The sequence below is a fragment of the Pinus tabuliformis genome, chromosome 2_2, assembly GCF_031772625.1.
Source record: "Pinus tabuliformis cultivar Carrire ecotype Pingquan chromosome 2_2, CPIR1, whole genome shotgun sequence".
Lineage (NCBI taxonomy): Eukaryota > Viridiplantae > Streptophyta > Pinopsida > Pinales > Pinaceae > Pinus > Pinus tabuliformis.
The window spans coordinates 1,177,942,079-1,177,962,193 of NC_142300.1; the positions used below are offsets into that span (position 1 = coordinate 1,177,942,079).

Genomic DNA, 20,115 nt, shown 5'->3' on the forward strand with positions numbered 1-20,115 from the left:
TCCACCACTGGTTATTTATTTACTTTTGTAGATGTTACATTATTTTGGATGTCTAAATTATAGAAAGTAGTAACCCTCTCCACAACAAAGAGAAAATACATAGCTGCCACCGAAGCTTGCAAATAAATTTTATGGATGCAACGATTTTTAGGAGAGTTGGGAATACAACTAGATAAAAATGTCTTGCATTGTGATAGTTAGAGTGTTATTCATTTAGCAAAAAATCCAACATAGCAATCTAAGAGAAAGCACATTGGATTCATGAAGTGTTAAATAATGGACTACTAGAATTGGAGAAACTATACACTACCCGAAGATAGATAAGAACTTTGTAGAACATTCACTGAAGTAATGCAAATGTGATGAAAAGGCATCGTGGGAAAGAGTTATGAGAGAGAAGAGAAAACAATGTCAAAAACATTCACTCAAGCTTCTATTTGGTCTAAAGTGGGAAATTGTTAGGCATGAGAGCAAATGAAGGTCAAAGTTGTTAGCACATATTGTATTGGCAACCCATAATATTGTCATGAATAATATCATAGTATTCTAATGATTTTTTCTAATAAGGATGCCAGTGAAAAAGAAAGTGTGAGTGAGAAAAAGAAGTGAGAGTGAGAAAAAGGTATGAATAGAATGACATGCTATATTCTCCTGGGTTTATTTAGAGTATTTTTCAAATAAATATTGTGGGGTGAGTTTGAGTTAAATTTTTCAATTAAATCTGTTTCCACTTAGTTAAAATTTTCAGTTAAATCTGTTTCCACTTAATTAAATCTGTTTTCTTTTACTAACCCATTATGTCTTGCATGGTACTTGATATTTAAACTCGCTTAATAATATCCATCTTACAATTTTACCCTCAACTTCATTCACTATTCAACTATTAATTACGGAGGTGCACTAAGTACCAATGTCCCCGCATGTGATATCATACTCTTCTAAGAAGAGCAAACACATTAGTTAATCAAAGACGTGGTAAATCTGTGGCAAATCCTGTTTCTATTCTGTGAGCAGTTGTCTATAACGCGATTTTTTGAAAGTTTTTCGGGCGAGTTTTGCGGTCGAAATCCGGCAGGAATTTATTGGAATCGTATGTTTGATAGCTAGTTTCTGCACCATCAAATGACATCATAAATGAGAAGTACCCGGTATTCCCGCAGGAGATTCCTACACTTACAGTGGGGTTAAGCATTATAGCTCAAGAATGTTTTGTTTTATTTTGGAATTTGTGAGATTTTTCGAGGTACTCTTACTTTAAGCACTCTATTAAGGCTTCGTGCAAGAGGGAAGAGTGCGTGCGCTGCCCTGTGCTAATTTGACAAGCAAAGAGCTAATTCCCATCTGCTGCTAACTATGGCTCCCCATGTTTTGGTTATACCATACCCAATTCAGGGCCACATAACTCCCTTGATACGACTGTCTGAGATGCTTTCTTCGAGAGGCATTATTGTCACCTTCATCAACACGGAATCCAATCATTCCAAAATGATGAGAGCCCGCAGTTATCACGATGGGATTTCAGTTGGTCCGAATTCAAACATTCGCTTCGCAGAGGTTTCAGATGGTCTACCGCTGGATTTTGACCGAGAGGCCAATTCTTCGGAATTTCACCTATGTGTAAGGGACAAAATGAGAGAGTCTGCGGAAGATGTTATACAAAGTCAACTCGATGCAGAAACGGGCAAGCCCCTGTCGTGTATTATCGGCAGCTGCTTTCTTTCCTGGGCGTTTCATGTGGCCAAGAAATTTGAGGTTCCTTTCGTCTTATTCTGGTCTCAGTCTGTGAGCGTTTATACCATCTATAGACATCTCTCCCTGATTAAATCCAATGGTCACTTTCCGCCTAAAAGAGAAGGTGCACTCTTTCTCCTCTTTTCTGAATTGAAAGATAGATTTAGGTGTTTTGAAATATATAACGAGCAACGTCTTTATTTTTACAGATCCCAAAGACATAATTGACTACATCCCGGGTCTTCCTCCATTGCAGCCCGAAGATCTGCCCCAAGACATACAGACGGGAGACCTGTCTCATGGATTCCATAGACTTGTTGCGGAACAAATCGCTTTACTAGAGGATACAGAATGGATTATCGGAAATACAGTGTACGAACTCGAAAAAGAAGCAAGCGATGCAGTTCAAGAAACAGCAGCTCCAATCTACTCACTCGGTCCGTTTATTCCATCAGTTTACAAGGAGATGCCAATGAATCTCACGTCATTAAGTCTGTGGGAGGAAATGGATTGTTCGCTTTGGCTGGATTCGAATGCCAGATCCTCTGTTCTGTACGTTTCCTTCGGAAGCAAAGCTCGCATGTCCAAAAGTCAAATAGAAGAGATAGCTATGGGATTATTGGAAAGTGGGCAGAATTTCCTGTGGGTAGTCCGTCCAGGTATGTTACGTTCTGATGATGATGGCGGTTTTCTACCAGAGGGCTTTTTGGAGAAAACGAAAAATCAAGGTTTGGTGGTTCCGTGGTGTACGCAATTATTAGTTTTATCTCATCCTTCTGTTGGGGGTTTCTTCACCCACGGGGGGTGGAATTCAACAATGGAGAGCATGAGTTTTGGGGTTCCCATGTTAGTTTTTCCACAGGAGATTGATCAATACACCAATAGAATGTCTGTGGTTAACCAGTGGAAGATTGGATTAGGGTTAGAGACACGTAGGGACGATGGACTGGTAGAGCGAGGAGAGATTGCGAGAGCTGTCAAATTTCTGGTGGGAAGCAAAGAAGGGGAAGATATGAGGAGGAAGGGTAAAGAAATTAGAGAAACTATAAGGCAAGCAGCAAGTGAAGGAGGATCCTCTTGCATTAACATGCAACGTTTGGTAGATTATATTGCGACTACGGGCACTGAACGAGTTAGATCGGAAATATGAACAGTGTCAATTCTCAGAGAATCTCACAAACTATAACAGCTTCATAAAATTTGCTAAAATGTTATTTGTATATTTTGAAAAATATTTCTGTGTGCATCGTGAATTCTATGATTTCCTAGAAAATAAGAAGAAGCCGAGAATGGAATTTCCAAAATATTTATGGTTATTATGTACCTTTTATGTGGTAAACTTGTTTTATTTTTAAGCATAAAGAATTGAATGCTTCATTAAGGATGAGTCGACGGTGTCCCATTGACAATATCATACACCATTTCTTAAAGATCCATGAAATTGCATAAACATAACTGGAAATTGTATTATCTGTTGCAAAGGAAACGTTATAGGGAATAGCATAGGAAAGGGTAGGATAGAAGAACGAAGTGAATATGGAGCCAATGGTATCATGCTATTGGATGATTAAACTTGCATGTTGATCCAAACTTACATATATCATAGTGGTTGTAATAGGTGCTAGTCCATTGTTTAGGAACACCATTATTTTTCATCTTAATGTTTTTAGGTTGTTTATTTCCTCTAGTATAATGTAACCCTTTATCAAACTCTCCCATACTTATATTACATTCACGTAGAATTGTGTTTTCTACACATCCTCTTCTTAATTCCTCGTGATGTAACTTAACATTAGGGAAAGTTCTATTAGGAAAAACAAAAATAGGATAAGGATCATCAATGAAATTTAAATGGTATTTCTTTTTCATTTGATGAAGTTTTGCAATTAATAACCTTTGCTCACTCTCTCTCTATCTCCCTTCTCCCCGCACCCTACCACTCTATCTCCCCCATTAAATCTCACTCCCCTGAGACACCTCTTCCCTACTCTTTCTATCCCTTCTCTTCTCCTCCCCTCTCCCTCTCTCCCACCTCTCTCATTGATAATCTCTCTCTCCTCCTTGACTCTGACTCCCCCTAGACCCCTTATACCTACACTCTCTCTCTCCACTCCACTCACCTCCCTCTCACTTCCCCCAACGCCCTCATACCTATAGTCTTTCTCTCTCTCTCTCGCACACGACCCACCCCACTCTCTCATTCCAATCCCCTCCCCCCCTCCTCTCTAACTTCCCCCTAGCCCCCTCATACCTACTATCATTCTCCCTCCCCCTCTGCTCCGTTCCTCTTTGTCTCCTCTTCTCTTTCTTCCTCCCCATCTTCGTCATAGATACTCTCTTTGTGTCCCTTCCCTTTTATTCTCACTCCCTCATCCCCCTCATACTACACTCTTTCATTATCTATCCCTCCTCTCCCCATCTCCCCATCTCCTCTCTCCCTCTTCCTCTCTCTCTCCCCCCTACTCTCTCCCTTTCCCACCCCCCCTCAGCCAAATCCCTCTCTCCCCCCCCACCTTCCTTTGTCTCTCCCAACCTACCCCTGCCACCCTCACTCCCGTCTCTCTCTCTCTCCACACCTACCTCTCTCACACCTACTCTCTCTCCACCCAACCTATCTCTCTTTCTATCTACCCCTCTCTGCCTCCCTACTCTCTCTGTACCTCTTGCTCTTTCCCTTACTTTCTCTCTCCCCCCTCTTCCCATCTCTCTCCCCTAACCCTCTCCCCCATTTCTCTTTCTTCCACTCTCTCCCTCCCCACTCTCCCTATTTTTCTACCTCCCTCTCTCACTCTCCCTCTCTCCCCATCTCTCCCTCTCTTTCTATTTCTCTCCTTCACCCAATTTTCTCTCCCTCTTCCCCTCTTACTCTTACTATCCACCCTTTCACTCCCTCTCTCTTATGCAGATTCTCCCCATCTCACCCTCTCTTTCTCTTGCTCTCCTTCACCCCCTTCTCTCTCCCTCTATATCTCTTTCCATCTTCCCCTCTTACTCTCACTATCCACCCCTTCATTCCCTCTCTCTTATGAAATCTCTTCCCACTCTCCTACTCTCTCTTCCATGAGTGCGAATTTAAATTGTTAGTCAAAATAAATTAACCATCTGATAATGAATTTTAGAAAGCCTTGGATCATTAGATTTTGGAGAGTATATATATATAGATGGATAGTGAATTTAAATAAAAATATTGGGTGAACCATTTGATTGTGAATTTCAATAAAACTTGGATTATCCCATCCTCATCAACATAATTCATGAGAATTTCCCTAGCAGTGAATTTCAACAGACACTAGATCACCAAAATCCAAGAGTGAAAATCATGAAATCGTTCTCTCAATTTTGGGGAATGTATCTATGAATGTGAATTACCGGAATTTCATTGAGGTAACAAGAGGTAAAATATTATGACCCTAAATCACTCTCTAGCTAAAATTACCATTTGAGCAAAGATCAGATCATCGGATTATGGTGAGTGAAAATCTCCAAATTCATGTCATTGCAAATCATAAAATCACTAGATCCTTGTTAACGCAATCAGAAAAGGGATAACACAAGGTGAAATTGAAAAGGAAATTAAACTAGCCATTTGTTGGGGAATTTCAGAAAATATCGGTCAGTACCCAAAACCCAAACATGGAGACAATGTGGAGATTCAAGAAATCAGGCTAGCATTAATAATTTCAATGAGGTCAAACTCATTTTTATCAAAAGAAAAAATTAGAAATTCTTCATTAGTGAAATGAGAAGTTACATAGTTCAAGTATGGTCTCCAGTTTCCCTAGAGAAAGAGTGACAAAACTATGTCTATCCGAGGAAGAACATAGAAACATATTATGAAGATAGAGCATCATAGGAGCTAAGAGGCAAGGAAACAAGGCCTAGCCTAAACAATAGCTCAAAAAGATAATATTTCCTTGAACACAAAATATTCTAGAGAGTATCTAACAGGGATTTCAGAGATCAAAAGATCCCAAGTAATATCTAGAACCATCAATAAAAAAAAAATTAAAACATTCTTCGAGGGAAGAGAGGGAGACCATGGTTGGAAAGAGAATCTGTATCCATTCTTTTCTCTCTATACACATGGAAGAAGGAAATTTCATTTAAGGAGGTTGGGAGGGAAGGTATGTTTTCCATCCAATGTTGGAGCAAAGGAACCTCAAGGGAGTTCTGCCCCTTCAATAAGGCCAAACTCATCACGAGGCTTCATTATAATGCATATCTCGACACATTGTGTTTTCTTGAAATTGACAGTTTTAACTATTTGGGTTCTTGGAATTGTAGAGGTGTGTCTTGAGATTAAACAAACCGATTGAGTTTCAACTTCAACAGTATGTTTTGGGAGTAGTTGTACTAATATATATATTTTTCTAAATTATATTTTTACTTAATTTATTTAAGTGATTAGAGATTAGAAATTATATTTTATATAATATATGATGTTCTTTTTATAATATTTATCACTTATATTAGATATTAAAACACTTATTTTATAGCATTTTATATGTTCACCTTTTTTTTAGTTAGAAAAATATATTAAATTGTAACTTTACTTTTTATTATTATTAATATTAAAAAATATAATATATGGATAAACATGTATACATTTAAATAAACATGTAACAAGAAAAAAATAATAAAGAAATAGCAAGTAGGAAGTAAGAAAAAATTTAATCACCCTTGTGGATATGACATTTTTTAATATTATTATTAATTGGATAAATTCTATATAACAATTAATGAGAAAATAATCAAGATAATTTAAACAAAATGAAAGAACACAAAAGTCTACATTACCCAAAAGAAACAAACTAAATTTTGAAGAGGTCATCAACCATGACATTACGACGGAGGCATGTCATTTATGAAGTGCATGTCCTCAAGCAACAAGCCACATTAACAATTTCAACAAGGTCAAACTCTTTTTTATCAGAAGAAAAAAATTGACATTCTTCATTAATGAAATGAGAAGTTATATAATTCAAGTACAACCTGCAGTTTCTCTAGAGAAAGGGTGGCAAAACTATGTCTATTTGAGGAAGAAAAAAGAAACATATTATGAAGATAGAGCATCATAGGAACTAAGAGGAAAGGAAACAATGCCTAGCCTAAATAGTAGTTCAAAAAGATAACCTGTCTTTGAACGCAAAAAAATACAGAGAGTATCCAACATGGATTTCAAAGCTCAAAATATCCCAAGTAATATATAGAACCATTAAAACAAATTAAAAAGAATTCTGCCAAGTCAGAGAGGGAGCCTGCGCTTAGACAAAGCATTTGCATCCATGATTTACTCTTGGTACACATGGAAGGAGGAAATTCCATTGAAGGAGGAGGGGAGGGAAGCTATGTTTTTCATTCAATGGTGGAGCAAAGGAATGTCAAGGGAGTTCTGCCCCATCAACGAGGTCAAAATCATCAATCAATGGGGCTTACTTATAATGTATATGTGGGCACATTGTGTTTTCTTGAAATTGGGGTTATTAACTGTTTAGATTCTTGGAATTGCAGAGAGCTATCTTGAGATTAAACAATCCAATTGAGTTTATAATTCAACAATATATTTTGGGGAGTAGTTATATTAATAAAATTTTAATCACCCATGTGGATATGACATTTTTATGTTATTATTAATTAGATAAATTCTCTATAACAATCAATAACCAAACAATAAAGATAATTTAAACCAAATGAAAGAACGTAAAATTATACATCACCCAAAAGAAACAAATTAAATTTTCAAGTGATCATAAAACCTGACATTATGATGGAGGCATGTCATCTAATGAAGTGCATGTGAGGTCAAACTCTTTTTTATCAGAAGAAAAAAAGAGACATTCTTCATTAAAGAAATGAGAAGTTACATAATTCAAGTACATTCTTCATTAATGAAATGGGAAGTTACATAATTCAAGTACAGTTTGCAGTTGCACTAGAGAAAGGGTGACAAAACTATGTCTATCCGAGGAAGAACATAGAAACAAATTATGAATATAGAGCATCATAGGAGCTAAGAGGAGAGGAAAGAAGGCCTAGCCTAAACAATAGTTAAAAATTGTAATTTGTCCTTGAACACAAAACAATCCAAAGAGTATCCAATAGGGATTTTAGAGATCAAAAGTTCTCAAGTAATATATAGAACCATCAATCAAAACTTTAAAAAACATTATGCCAGGGCAGAGAGGGAGCCTACGCTTGGACAGAGCATTTACGTCCATGTTTTTCTCTTTGTACAAATGGAAGAAGGAAATGTCATTGAAGGAGGAGTGGAGGGAAGCTAACTTTTCCATACAATGGAGGAGCTAAGGAACGTCAATGGAGTTCCACCCCTTCAACAAGGTCAAACGGGGCTTCGTTATAATGTATATCTCAGTACATTATGTTTTCTTGAAATTGAGGCTTTTAACTGTCTAGGTTCTTGGAATTTCAAGGATATGTCTTGATTTTAAACAATCTAATTGAGTTTTAAGTTCAACAATAGTTTTGAGGAATAGTTATATTAATATAACTTATTTTTCTAAATGACATTTTTACTTAATTACTTTATATATTAATTTATTTAAGTGATTAGAAATTAGAAATTATATGTTATATAATATATGGTGTTATTTTTATAATATTTATCACTTATATTAGATATTAAAACACTTATTTTAGAATACACAAATCACAAAAATTACAAAAATAAATTAAATTACAACTTTAATTTTTTTATTATTATTAATATTAAAAAATATAATATATGGATAAACATGCATACATTTAAAAATCACATAATAAGAAAAACATAATAAAGCAATAGTAAAAAAAAAGTAAAAAAAGTTTAATCACCCTTATGGATATGATATTTTTTAATATTATTATTAATTAGATAAATTCTATAAAACAATCAATCAACAAATAATAAATATAAGCCTCACGGATTAGCTCAACTAGTCGAGTCCCCGTTGTTAAGTAACTCATCGGTTGGGAGCTTACAGGGTCAATTCTCCATGACGCCCTTGGGGATAGACCCTGCTAGTCTGGCCAAGGGATTTAAAAGATTCCCTTCATGATTGATCTACCTAGATTCCTCGTGGATGTGACGACTGCCCAATGACCATGAACCACCCATACAAAAAAAAAATAATAAAATAATTTAAACTTGATAAAAAAAAACCACAAAATTGTACATCACCCAAAAGAAACAAGTTAAATTTGGAAGTGATAATAAACCGTGCTATTATGATAGAGGCATGCCATCCAATGAAGCGAATGTCCTCGGGAAGTAAATATCCTAATTTAAAGGAAACAAAGCACATTTCTCAAATGCTTATGGTAGTTTATTATGGCATGTGTTGATATTTTGGAGCTCTGTATTTATAATTTCTCGTGCCAATATTGTTCTTTGTATCAATACACAATGAAAATATTTTATTTCCATTCTAATATCTTCATCTTATTGTGATGGAATACAATTTTTGGTTCAAAACATTATTCTTCATAGTTTATATATCTAATTTTGATTATATAATTTAGAATTTAATATAATAATATAGTTAACTATATATATAGATATAAAATTTAGAAATTTAAATAAAACTTCACACTTATTAATGAACTCATTTATTATCTATAAATTTTAAATTTTTTAAAATTCTAAGAATTATGAGCTCACTAAAAATACATAAGAAAAAGGTTTGTTATACTAATTTTTTTACAATTACGAGCCAACACGATTGGAACATATATATATATATATATATGAATGAGAAATGGTGCGACACCTATGTTAATTTTACTGTCATTTAATTGGTCACCTATATTAATTTGATTTCCATTTAATTGGACACCGGTGAAACGTTTGGGCTTGCGGAGATGCACATACCCCACTGTGAGAATAAAAACTTCTAAACAAATCTAAATTTATGTTATGGTTTGTTCGGACGACGTGAGTAAAACACAAGCTATGGAGAGAGCACAAGGGTGACATTACGAGCAGAAGGGTGACATTACTAGCAAAATCGTGATAGCCTTTATCTATTCATCATGTAGCAACTGTAACATGAAACAATGAACCGAAAACAAATTAAGCCAAGCAGAAAGTTTAAAGAATAAGAAAAGAAAATTTTGAGAGTTTAATTAGAATGAATTTCAAATAAGCGTACCACAACCATATAACCAGAAGCACTGCAAAATAAAATAAAAAAACAAAGATTCAGTACATTACAGTTGGACAAGAAAACTGCTTTCAATTAAAGGACATAAGAAGGGAATGACGGTAAATAGCTATAGGGCTTTACTATTAATTTTTGTATTTACATGTTCTAATTATTAGTTTCTATTAGTTTCTTAGTTTGTGTCTTAACTATTAACTGTTCATATTGATTCTACATTGATTCTACAGTGTAAATTTTTTCAATCTTCTAACATTTGATCTAATTGCGCAGACTTGTACATAGTGGTAATTGGGGGAATTGTTCTCAAAGGGGAACACCTTACAACATAAACGTTATATAAGAATGTGATATATGTGTGCTATAGTTACATATATTTATATAACAATTTATTGAATTTATTTTTTATGATATTTTCCATTAAAGTAAACTTTAAATTTTATTAAGGAGGGAATATTAACATGCTTCCTTAAAAAAAGGATAGGTTGCCATATCATATTTCCATTACCATCTTTAGAAATAAAAATTCAGAATGGATTGAAGTTAAATAAAGTCACAATATGAACTTTTAGAGCATAATAGAAAAGGGGTTGATGTCTAAAACATTAAGTTAAGCAATTATATGTACAACAACAATGGAGGTTTATTATGGTCATTGGTGACCTTGTTCCATTTACCCATAGGTGGATCGATGGACCGATCTTTATCAAGTTTGATGCATTGGAAGGTAGAATTCAAGATCTTGATCATTAATATATAGCAAATACAAAGTTGGAAAAGTATTTCACGTTATGTGAGGGACTAACAAGTAAAGTGTGTGCATACTCTTAACACTCTCAAATAGCTAACCTTATGACCTATCCTATTGTTGATATCAATAGATTTTGTGGTTACATCCATGCGAGTGAGGTGAGAATAAAGGACCATGCAATCCAGGTGGGCCGAATGGGATAGGACAGTTAATAGGTACTATGAAATCATACAAGGAGGTTCATACAAGTATTGTATATATTGTTACATATTGTAATTGTACATATTGTTACTAGGTTGTTGAGCTAGGATCTATGGGGTTTACTTGCCTATGTGTAAGGGTATGGGGGGAAAACGTTATTGCATGGTTTAGGCTAGAGAGAATACATGCTAAAAGGTCAATGAACCTCAGTATGTAATATGCAATGACACTCATATTAATACAAATATCGCACAATCGTAGATCAAGTCAAACAAGAGAGTTGAGGGGCTATGTTGGGTCCCTATAATACTAGTGATTACCACATTACTATTGTAGTTATACCCCTTAGACTCCTATATATAGAAAGGAGGTTTTGTCATTTGTATCATCCAAGAATTGTTCATTTATGTAATGTAAAGGAGGTTTCCCCCTCGAAGAGGCTGAATTCTAAGGCGTTGATGTATCTTTTCTATCTTTCTTGAGCTGGTTTCATAACATTTGGTATCAGAGCTTTGGATTCTAGGGTTACGCTGCTCCAAACAGGTCATCGTGGAATTTTCGCTATAACTTTTTTTCTGTGACGTTTCAGAAGTCGCAAAAAAAACCCATTTGAGAAGAAATCGCGATGAACCTTGGGTCCGAATTTCAGAGCTTTTCGCGTGATATTTGCGGAGATATGATCTGAGGAAGTTGGTCTTTTTGTAGACTCCTGAATTACATTCAAAACAGGTGACCTGGGGAAAATCGTCATAACTTTTTCTCTGGGATCGGATTGAAATTTCGTAAGAAGGTATAGAAAGAGGACGGACGGTAGTTTCTTGTGTGTGTGTTTCAGATTCAAAGGTTGAAACAGTGACTCGTGGCACGTCGTACAAGTTCGCTCTGCTGAACTAGTCTAAAAGCAAGTCACTGTGGGAGATTTCACATAACTCTTCCTTGGAGAATCCAATTTGGCTCAGACTTGTGGCATTGAAAAGAGGACGCAGAAGGCTACTATAGGTAGCAATTTTAGAACTGGATGATCCGAAATTACAGAGATACATCAGATTCAATATCAGGCTTCTATAAAGTGAAAAAAAGGTGTGTACTTTTTTTAAATTTTTGTGTAAGCTTGGTTTAACAGAATTCAAAGGGCATAGTAAAGCATTATTATCGGTAAATGATGCCCCGAGGAAAGAAAATGCAAACACCTAGTAAGGAACCTGAAAGCTCTAGCATGACTCATGAAGAAGAGGAAGAAATGCTACATGATATATCAAAATTACAAGAACAAGTGCAACAAATGTCACGCTCACAAAAGCTAACAGAAGGTAAGATAAGTGGCATGGAATCTAAGGTAAATGGCGTGGAATCTAAGATAAAGGGCATGGAAGCTAAGATGGATGATTTGAATATAGATTTGAAGACAGAAATGGAAGAATTGAAGAAGTTGCTACAAGAAAAGGTCACTAATGGTGAAAAGGTAGTAAAGGAAACTCATGATGAGAACAAAAGAAATGTTAATCATGATTCCATAGACGCTAATGTTGGATCGAAGAATCACCATATTCCAAAAATCGATATGAGGAAGTTTGATGGCAAGGATCCCACCACATGGATATTACAGATGGAGCAATTCTTCGATCTCAATAATGTGCAAAACGCACAAAAGGTACGTATGGCAACTGTATATTTAGAACCAAATCAGTTTGTATGGTATCAATGGCTTTGCTCTCGTAAACAATTTATCACTTGGGCAATTTTTACGGAAGAATTGATAGCACATTATGAAGATACAAAAAGCAACACTTTTTTTAGCCAATTGATAAGTCTCAAACAAAAGGGTTCAGTAATGGAGCACATTGAGGAGTTCCAAAAATTGAACATAAGGGTAAAAGATATTCCAGAGGAGCATAGGATTGATGTGTTCATAGGGTCTTTAAAGGATAATATCCAACATGATGTTCGCCTTTGGGAACCTGATTCATTAGAGAAGGCATTCAGGTTAGCAAGAAAAATGGAAAGCAAAATTATGGCAACCAGGAAGCATACCACTCACAACTATAAAGACGGAAGTGTTGTTGCCCCTAGTCTTCCACAACCTATAAGGTTGACACCACAACAATTGGAAGAAAAAAGAGCAAAAGGGCTTTGTTACAGTTGTGATAGCAAATACACTAAAGGTCATAAGTGTGCTGAGAAGAAATTATTCTACATAGATTGTGAAGAGGAAGAAGAAAAGGAGCAAGAAAGGTCAAAAGAAGAAGATATACTCCAGGAACAAAGCCTAGATGTAGAACAAATAAATCCGACCATATCTTGTAATGCATTGGCGGGAATTACCACTCCTCAAACCATCAAGATAGAAGGACAAATCAAGAAGAAAAAGGTAATAGTGTTGATTGATTCAGGAAGCACCCACAATTTTATTCATTGTAGGGTAGCAAAAGAATTGAATTGCTTCCTATATCCAGCACCAGAGTGTCAAGTGATGATTGCAAATGGAGGAACAATAAATTGCTCTGGAAAGTGCCATAATATCAAGCTATCCATGGGAGAATATGTATTGACTAGCCCAATGCTTTCCATTCCAATGGGAGGTGCTGATGTTGTACTAGGAGTCCAATGGCTACAATCCTTGGGTACAATAGCTTTTAATTTTCAAGAACTTTTCATCAAATTTTCTACGGAAGGAAAGGAAGTTGAATTAAGGGGTATTGCAGGGAAACCAGGAAAGATAATCAGCTCTAATAGCATGACAAAGCTTCTAAAAAAGGAGCAAAGAGGTGTAATTGCACAATTATGTTCGCTAGATGTTTCCACATTGGAATCATCTATTTCTCCAGATCTCCAAAAAGTCCTGGACAATCATTCCAAGGTATTTGAGACTCCAAAAGGTCTCCCACCTATGCGTAGTCATGATCATGTTATTCATCTGATTCCAGGAAGTGTTCCTCCAAACATCAGGCCGTACAGATATCCCTATGTCCAAAAAAGTGAAATTGAACGTATGGTTGCAGAAATGCTAGAGGCTGGTATAATTCAACCGAGTCAAAGTTCTTTCTCAGCTCCAGTAGTATTGGTGCACAAGAAAGATGGATCATGGCGCATGTGTCCGGATTATAGGGAGCTCAACAAGCTCACTATTAAAGATAAGTTCCCCATTCCTGTTATTGATGAATTACTGGATGAATTGCATGGATCAATTTACTTCACCAAGTTGGATCTTCGTTCGGGATATCATCAAATCAGAATGAAGATGGAAGACATTCCGAAAAGGACATTTAGAACTCATGAGGGTCATTATGAATTTTTGGTCATGCCTTTTGGCCTTACCAATGCACCTTCAACATTTCAAGGTTTGATGAATTCAATTTTCAAACCATTCCTTAGAAAATTTGTGTTAGTATTTTTTGATGATATACTAATCTACAGCAAGTCTTGGAAGGATCATGTTGAACATGTTGACAGGGTGCTACAACTATTGTAGGAGAAACAATTATATGCAAAAAGATCCAAATGTTTCTTTGGAGTCCAGGAGGTGGAATATTTGGGTCATATTGTATCTCATGAAGGAGTTAAGGTAGACCCTAGCAAAATTAAAGCCATTAACGAATGGAAAATCCCCACATCCATAAAGCATCTGCGAGGATTTCTTGGGTTGACAGGGTATTATCGCAAGTTTGTTAAGAATTATGGGAGAATAGCAGCACCTCTAACAACATTATTGAAGAAAGATTCATTTTCATGGACTCCGGAAGCAACAAAGGCCTTTGAACATCTTAAAGAGGCAATGTGCCAAGCACCGGTCTTAGCTACACCGGACTTCACAAAAACCTTTATTGTGGAATGTGATGCTTCAGGAAATGGAATTGGTGCTGTTCTAATGCAAGATGAAAGACCCATTGCTTTTGAAAGTCGTCCAATCAAGGGAAAGTTTTTAAGCAAAGCTATTTATGAGAAGGAAATGTTGGCAATACTCCATGCACTTAAGAAATGGCGACCCTACCTAATGGGAAGACACTTCAAGGTAAAAACGGATCATGATAGCCTTAAATACTTTTTAGAACAAAGATTATCCTCTGAAGAGCAACAAAAGTGGGTCACAAAGATGTTGGGTTATGACTTTGAAATCATCTACAAAAAAGGGAAGCAAAATGTGGTGGCAGATGCACTCTCAAGAAAGGATGAGGATGTGGAAGCATTGTTGTGTGCCATTTCTATTATCCAACCAGATTGGATAAACGAAGCAAGGGAGGAATGGAAGAATGACGAAGAAGTGTGGGCACTTATTCGAAAGCTACAACAAGATTCCAGTACTTCTGATACATTTAGCTGGCAAAATGATTCGTTATGGTACAAAGATCGCTTATACCTTTGTAAGAATTCCCAGCTAAAACAAAAGATTCTTATGGAATTGCACACTTCTCCCTTAGGAGGGCACTCAGGATTTTTAAAAACTTACCACAGGGTTAAGAAGGAATTTTTTTGGGATGGCCTTAAATCAGATATTCAAAAGTTTGTGGCGGAATGTTTGGTTTGCCAGCAAAATAAAGTTGAAACAATTAAGACACCAGGTCTATTACAACCTTTATCCATTCCAAGCCAACGTTAGGAGGAGGTTTCAATGGATTTTATCACAGGTTTACCCAAGTCTGAGGGAAAGAGTGTCATCATGGTGGTAGTTGACAGACTTACCAAGTATGCACACTTTTGTGCATTATCACATCCATTTAAAGCCAGTACAGTTTCTACTGCATTTATGGAAACAGTTCAAAAGCTACATGGAAACCCAAAGATTATTGTAAGTGACAGAGATCCCATTTTCACTGGAAATTTTTGGACAGAATTATTTTCTTGTCTTGGTACTCAGTTAGCTCATAGCTCATCTTATCATCCTCAATCTGATGGGCAAACTGAGATAGTAAACAAATGTTTGGAAGGATATCTTCGTTGCTTTGTATCTGATAAACAGACACAATGGGTCAAATGGTTGCCTCTGGCTGAATGGTGGTATAACACTTCCTTCCATACAGCAACAAAAATGACCCCATTTATGGCACTTTATGGGTATCAGCCACCATCCATCACATCATATTTAAGAGAAAATTCTAAGGTTCAAGCAGTGGAACATCACATCGAACATCAACAACAAGTCCTCCAACTCTTAAAGGATAACCTCGTGTTGGCACAAAATAGAATGAAACAACAGGCAGATCAACATCGCAGTGAAAGAAGTTTTGATGTAGGTGATTGGGTATTCCTACGGCTACAACCATATAAGCAAATGTCCCTAAAGAAAGCTAAGAAGGATAATAAATTATCACCAAAGTATTATGGTCCGTACAAGGTGTTGCAAAAGATTGGTACTATGGCATACAAATTGGAGCTTCCTGCAGCTTCTCGATTGCACCCAGTTTTCCATGTTTCATGTTTAAAGAAGGTTATAGGTGACAAGCTCCCAATTCAAACAATATTGCCAGAACTTGACGAGGAAGGAAAAATTATATTGGAACCGGAAGCAGTCACAGAAACAAGAACTCGACAGCTACGAAATCGATCAATTTCTGAGTATCTTATCAAGTGGAAGAACTTATCCGCTGAAGATTCCACATGGGAGGATGAGAATTTTATGCAGAAGTATCCAGAACTACTCAAGCGTTGAGGACAACACTTTTTTGAAGGAGAGGGGCATGTTGGGTCCCTATAATACTAGTGATTACCCCATTACTATTGTAGTTATACCCCTTATTTATATTGTTGTGCCCCTATTACCCCCATATTGTTATTTCTGTGCCCCATAGAATCCCTCTATTGTTATTTTTGTGGTTTTATATTATTATTGTTAGGTCGGCTGGATTATATTGTGACTCCTTAGACTCCTATATATAGAAAGGAGGTTTTGTCATTTGTATCATCCAAGAATTGTTCATTTATGTAATGTAAAGGAGGTTGCCCCCTCGAAGAGGCTGAATTCTAAGGCGTTGATCTATCTTTTCTATCTTTCTTGAGCTGGTTTCATAACAGGCTAGGACTCCATGAGTGGGAAAAGGGGCTATGAGCTAACTGATGAGGACTTATGAAATGAATTTAAACCAAATATTAGTTAATACTTATCTCTACTATGCATATAGGTTTTATCCTAAGTTTCCAAAAATGTGGGGAACTAACTTCCTAAGCTGCCACTTGTCAGAAAAGGCACACACATATAAAAAGTGGGAGTTTAGTGTAATTCCCATAATTTTTTTCATTATACTCATTCATTGTTAACATTGTGAGTAAATTGATACTTTCTTTAGGAAGGTAAAACCTTGTGGTACAATCACGATATGAATCCTAATTGGACATGGGTGTGAATTTGGAAATGGAGAAAATATGAAATTCAACAACATATAGAAAAATATCAAATATAAATAGAAAATGAGACATAAGAGGAATGGATTTTAAATTAATATTCTCAAAGTTAGCGTTACTGATATAGTCTATAATCTATGGAACTATAGTGTTGACCATGAAGGAATGTTTCAAAATTAGCTGAAATTCTCGAATTCTAGGTGAGAATTGAAAGCCGAAATTCACTTAGAATAACAAGTTGATAGGTATAACAATAAAATTTATAATTTAGGCTTGGATTAAATAAAAATAAAGGGTTAATTATAGAGTGGAGCTACAAATTTCATGTCAAGGGAATTTCTATAAAATTGGCTTATTAAGAAAAATTGTGAAAAATGGGAAATTTGCAAAAAATCACAATTTTTCATACCATGACATTAGTAAATGGCATGGGGACACCAAGTGGTAATTGGTTTTACAAGTGGTGTACATGTGTTTGCACGAGATTAAGTCAGGTTGAACAAACCTTATTATTAGTCTAGTTCATCCAAGCCCCAATTTAATATGAGCCATTGGATTAGATGAATTTCTACAATTACATTTTTTTAAATTGAGGATCACTATTAATGGTTATCTTTAAGCCTAAAAAAATATAGGTCATTAGATCATGATCATCGCCCATTTCTATATCATTTGTTGCAGAGATACTACATTATCAACTAGGCACCTTTATGTTTGAAACAAATTTGGAGCATTGTATCATGAACATTCTCAATCGAGAGTTCTTTGATGGTAACATAGCCCTGGAGTCAAAATTAGAATCTAGGTATCCACGTCCACAAGGAGATAACAGAAAGGTGTTTGTAGCATTACAGGGAAAAGATGGAAAAATAGACTAAACTAAATCAAAGCTAGAACTTAGATTTAGTAAAATTAGTAGTCAGTGCAAGACTATGAGGGAGGAGAATCCATTTTTCAGCCCATAATTTTCAATTGAGTAATGCAGTTTCTTAGGACATCAAAAGAAGGATTTTGGTGGAATACATGAGTAGAAAATTCCCATGATAAAAAATAAGTTTTATTTGATTTCTGCTATATCTAATAGAACTATTTATGCCATGGTAGTATTAAGACGTAGAAATATTAGAGTACAATCATGATGAGGCACATGAATCGAATAGTTGGACTCATTGAACCATGTAGAGAAGTTTTCCAAAACAAAACTAATACTGGTGAAGTATTTCCGGATGTGAAAGGTACACATAAAGTTAATCATTAAATAAAAATGGATACACATATTCCATAATGGTGCCTATACAAGATTGCATATGTCCATTCAAATTAGTGAAATCATGATAATGAAAAGGGTTGAGTACCTAGTCATGAGGTATTCTTACTTTTCAATATGGAAACATGGTAAGGTATTGTGGACATGCTTGGTCATAGTGGCCAAAGAATGTGGATAAAAAATGTTAGGGCCTAAGAGGGCTTTGATTTCAAATCCCAAAACCAAGGCCAAAGAATTCAAAAAACTAAAGTGTGTCCAAAAGGACAGAATTCCTATAGGCACTAAAACTGATATCTAAATGAAAATCAAGTCTTAATATAATTATTAAGAATTTTCTACATGTTATGACTAGTTATTGTATAAGTCAAGAAAGGATGATATTAATAGTTCCCACCTGAAATTTTCTCACATAGTCTTACAGGTGGCTGGTAGAAAACTTCATTAATTCGTTAAGAAAATGATTACTTAAGGAAATTAAAAAGAATCCTAGAATTAATTGATAAAACCTTCCAAAATGGGTATTTCTCCACATGCACAAACTCATAGTTCAAGATTTGCATGATGTACTAGATTATCCCTTTGGCAGTTCCGTAGATCTATAGAAAGTGACACCTTCTTAAAAAATAGTGAAGGAAATCAAGTATATATTGTCAGTGGTAAAGTATTATGTTTTAAAATGATTATTTTGGACCCTTGAACATTTAATCATATGTACTTGGACAATCTAAGGTTCCATCATATTTCCCTCAAGCACAAGAAGCCCACAATGGAATCAAGCTCCATTAAATGAACTAGTCCTAAGAGATCTTGAAGAGAGCTTGTAAATATGATATTGGAAAACCATTTGAAGAAGACAATAGAAGTAATGTTAAACTTCCAAAATGACCTAGGTGGATATTGGTGGCCACCCACCTATTCCATTGGCTCATAGAATAATTTTCTATTTTGGCCATTTGTTTCTACAATTTTTAGGTCCTGGACTTCTAGAGCTATATTGAGGCCCCAAACAACATTTTTTGGGAAAATGGATCATCATAAAACATCAAATTTTTCAATAGTATAAACATTTACTTCTTAGATAGAACCTTCCAACAAGTTATCATGCATGCCAAATAGAGATCGCATGCCAAATTTACAACCCCGAGAAGTTGATATTCTAACTTACCCCATTGGGGCCCAAAAGAATTTGGTGTTTCATATACTACGATTATGTTTTTAGATGTTTAGAGTTTTTCATTTTTTCTTCATGACAAAAAGTCACACGAGCCTCATTGTAATGTAATTTAGCAAAGGTTCGTAGCCACCACATATATTCTCTGATATAAGCTACCACCATTTGAGCTAGTTTATTTTCATTTTGCATTTATACGGTGTGAACATTTTCCATTTATTAATATAAGTCAAGTTTCATTGTATCTCTATTTTTTGGTTATCAATCTATATATTGTTCCGTTCCCTTCATCAAATCGGATCACCAAATCTGGTTAGAGTGCCTTGAAACTCATACACACTACCCATTGGAAAACCTTCACCATTAAAAGAGTTTGTATACTTCTTGAGATGGAGAGAGGAAATAAATAAAATGAGATAACATGACCTTATTTTGGAGGATTGGATAAGGCTCACCTTACATAACATCATCCGTCTTAGTGTCTCATTTTGAAAGCCACTATTTC

General features: G+C 35.6%; 1 protein-coding gene across 1 annotated transcript; it reads left to right on the forward strand.

Moving 5' to 3' along the window:
- Positions 1 to 1,319: 1,319 nt before the first annotated feature.
- Positions 1,320 to 2,967, forward strand: LOC149197676 (UDP-glycosyltransferase 86A1-like). The gene is made up of 2 exons (XM_089403962.1): positions 1,320 to 1,855; positions 1,941 to 2,967. Exons 1-2 carry the CDS (start codon positions 1,354 to 1,356, stop codon positions 2,879 to 2,881), a joined length of 1,443 nt encoding a protein of 480 aa, XP_089260088.1. The 5' UTR covers positions 1,320 to 1,353; the 3' UTR covers positions 2,882 to 2,967.
- Positions 2,968 to 20,115: the final 17,148 nt, after the last annotated feature.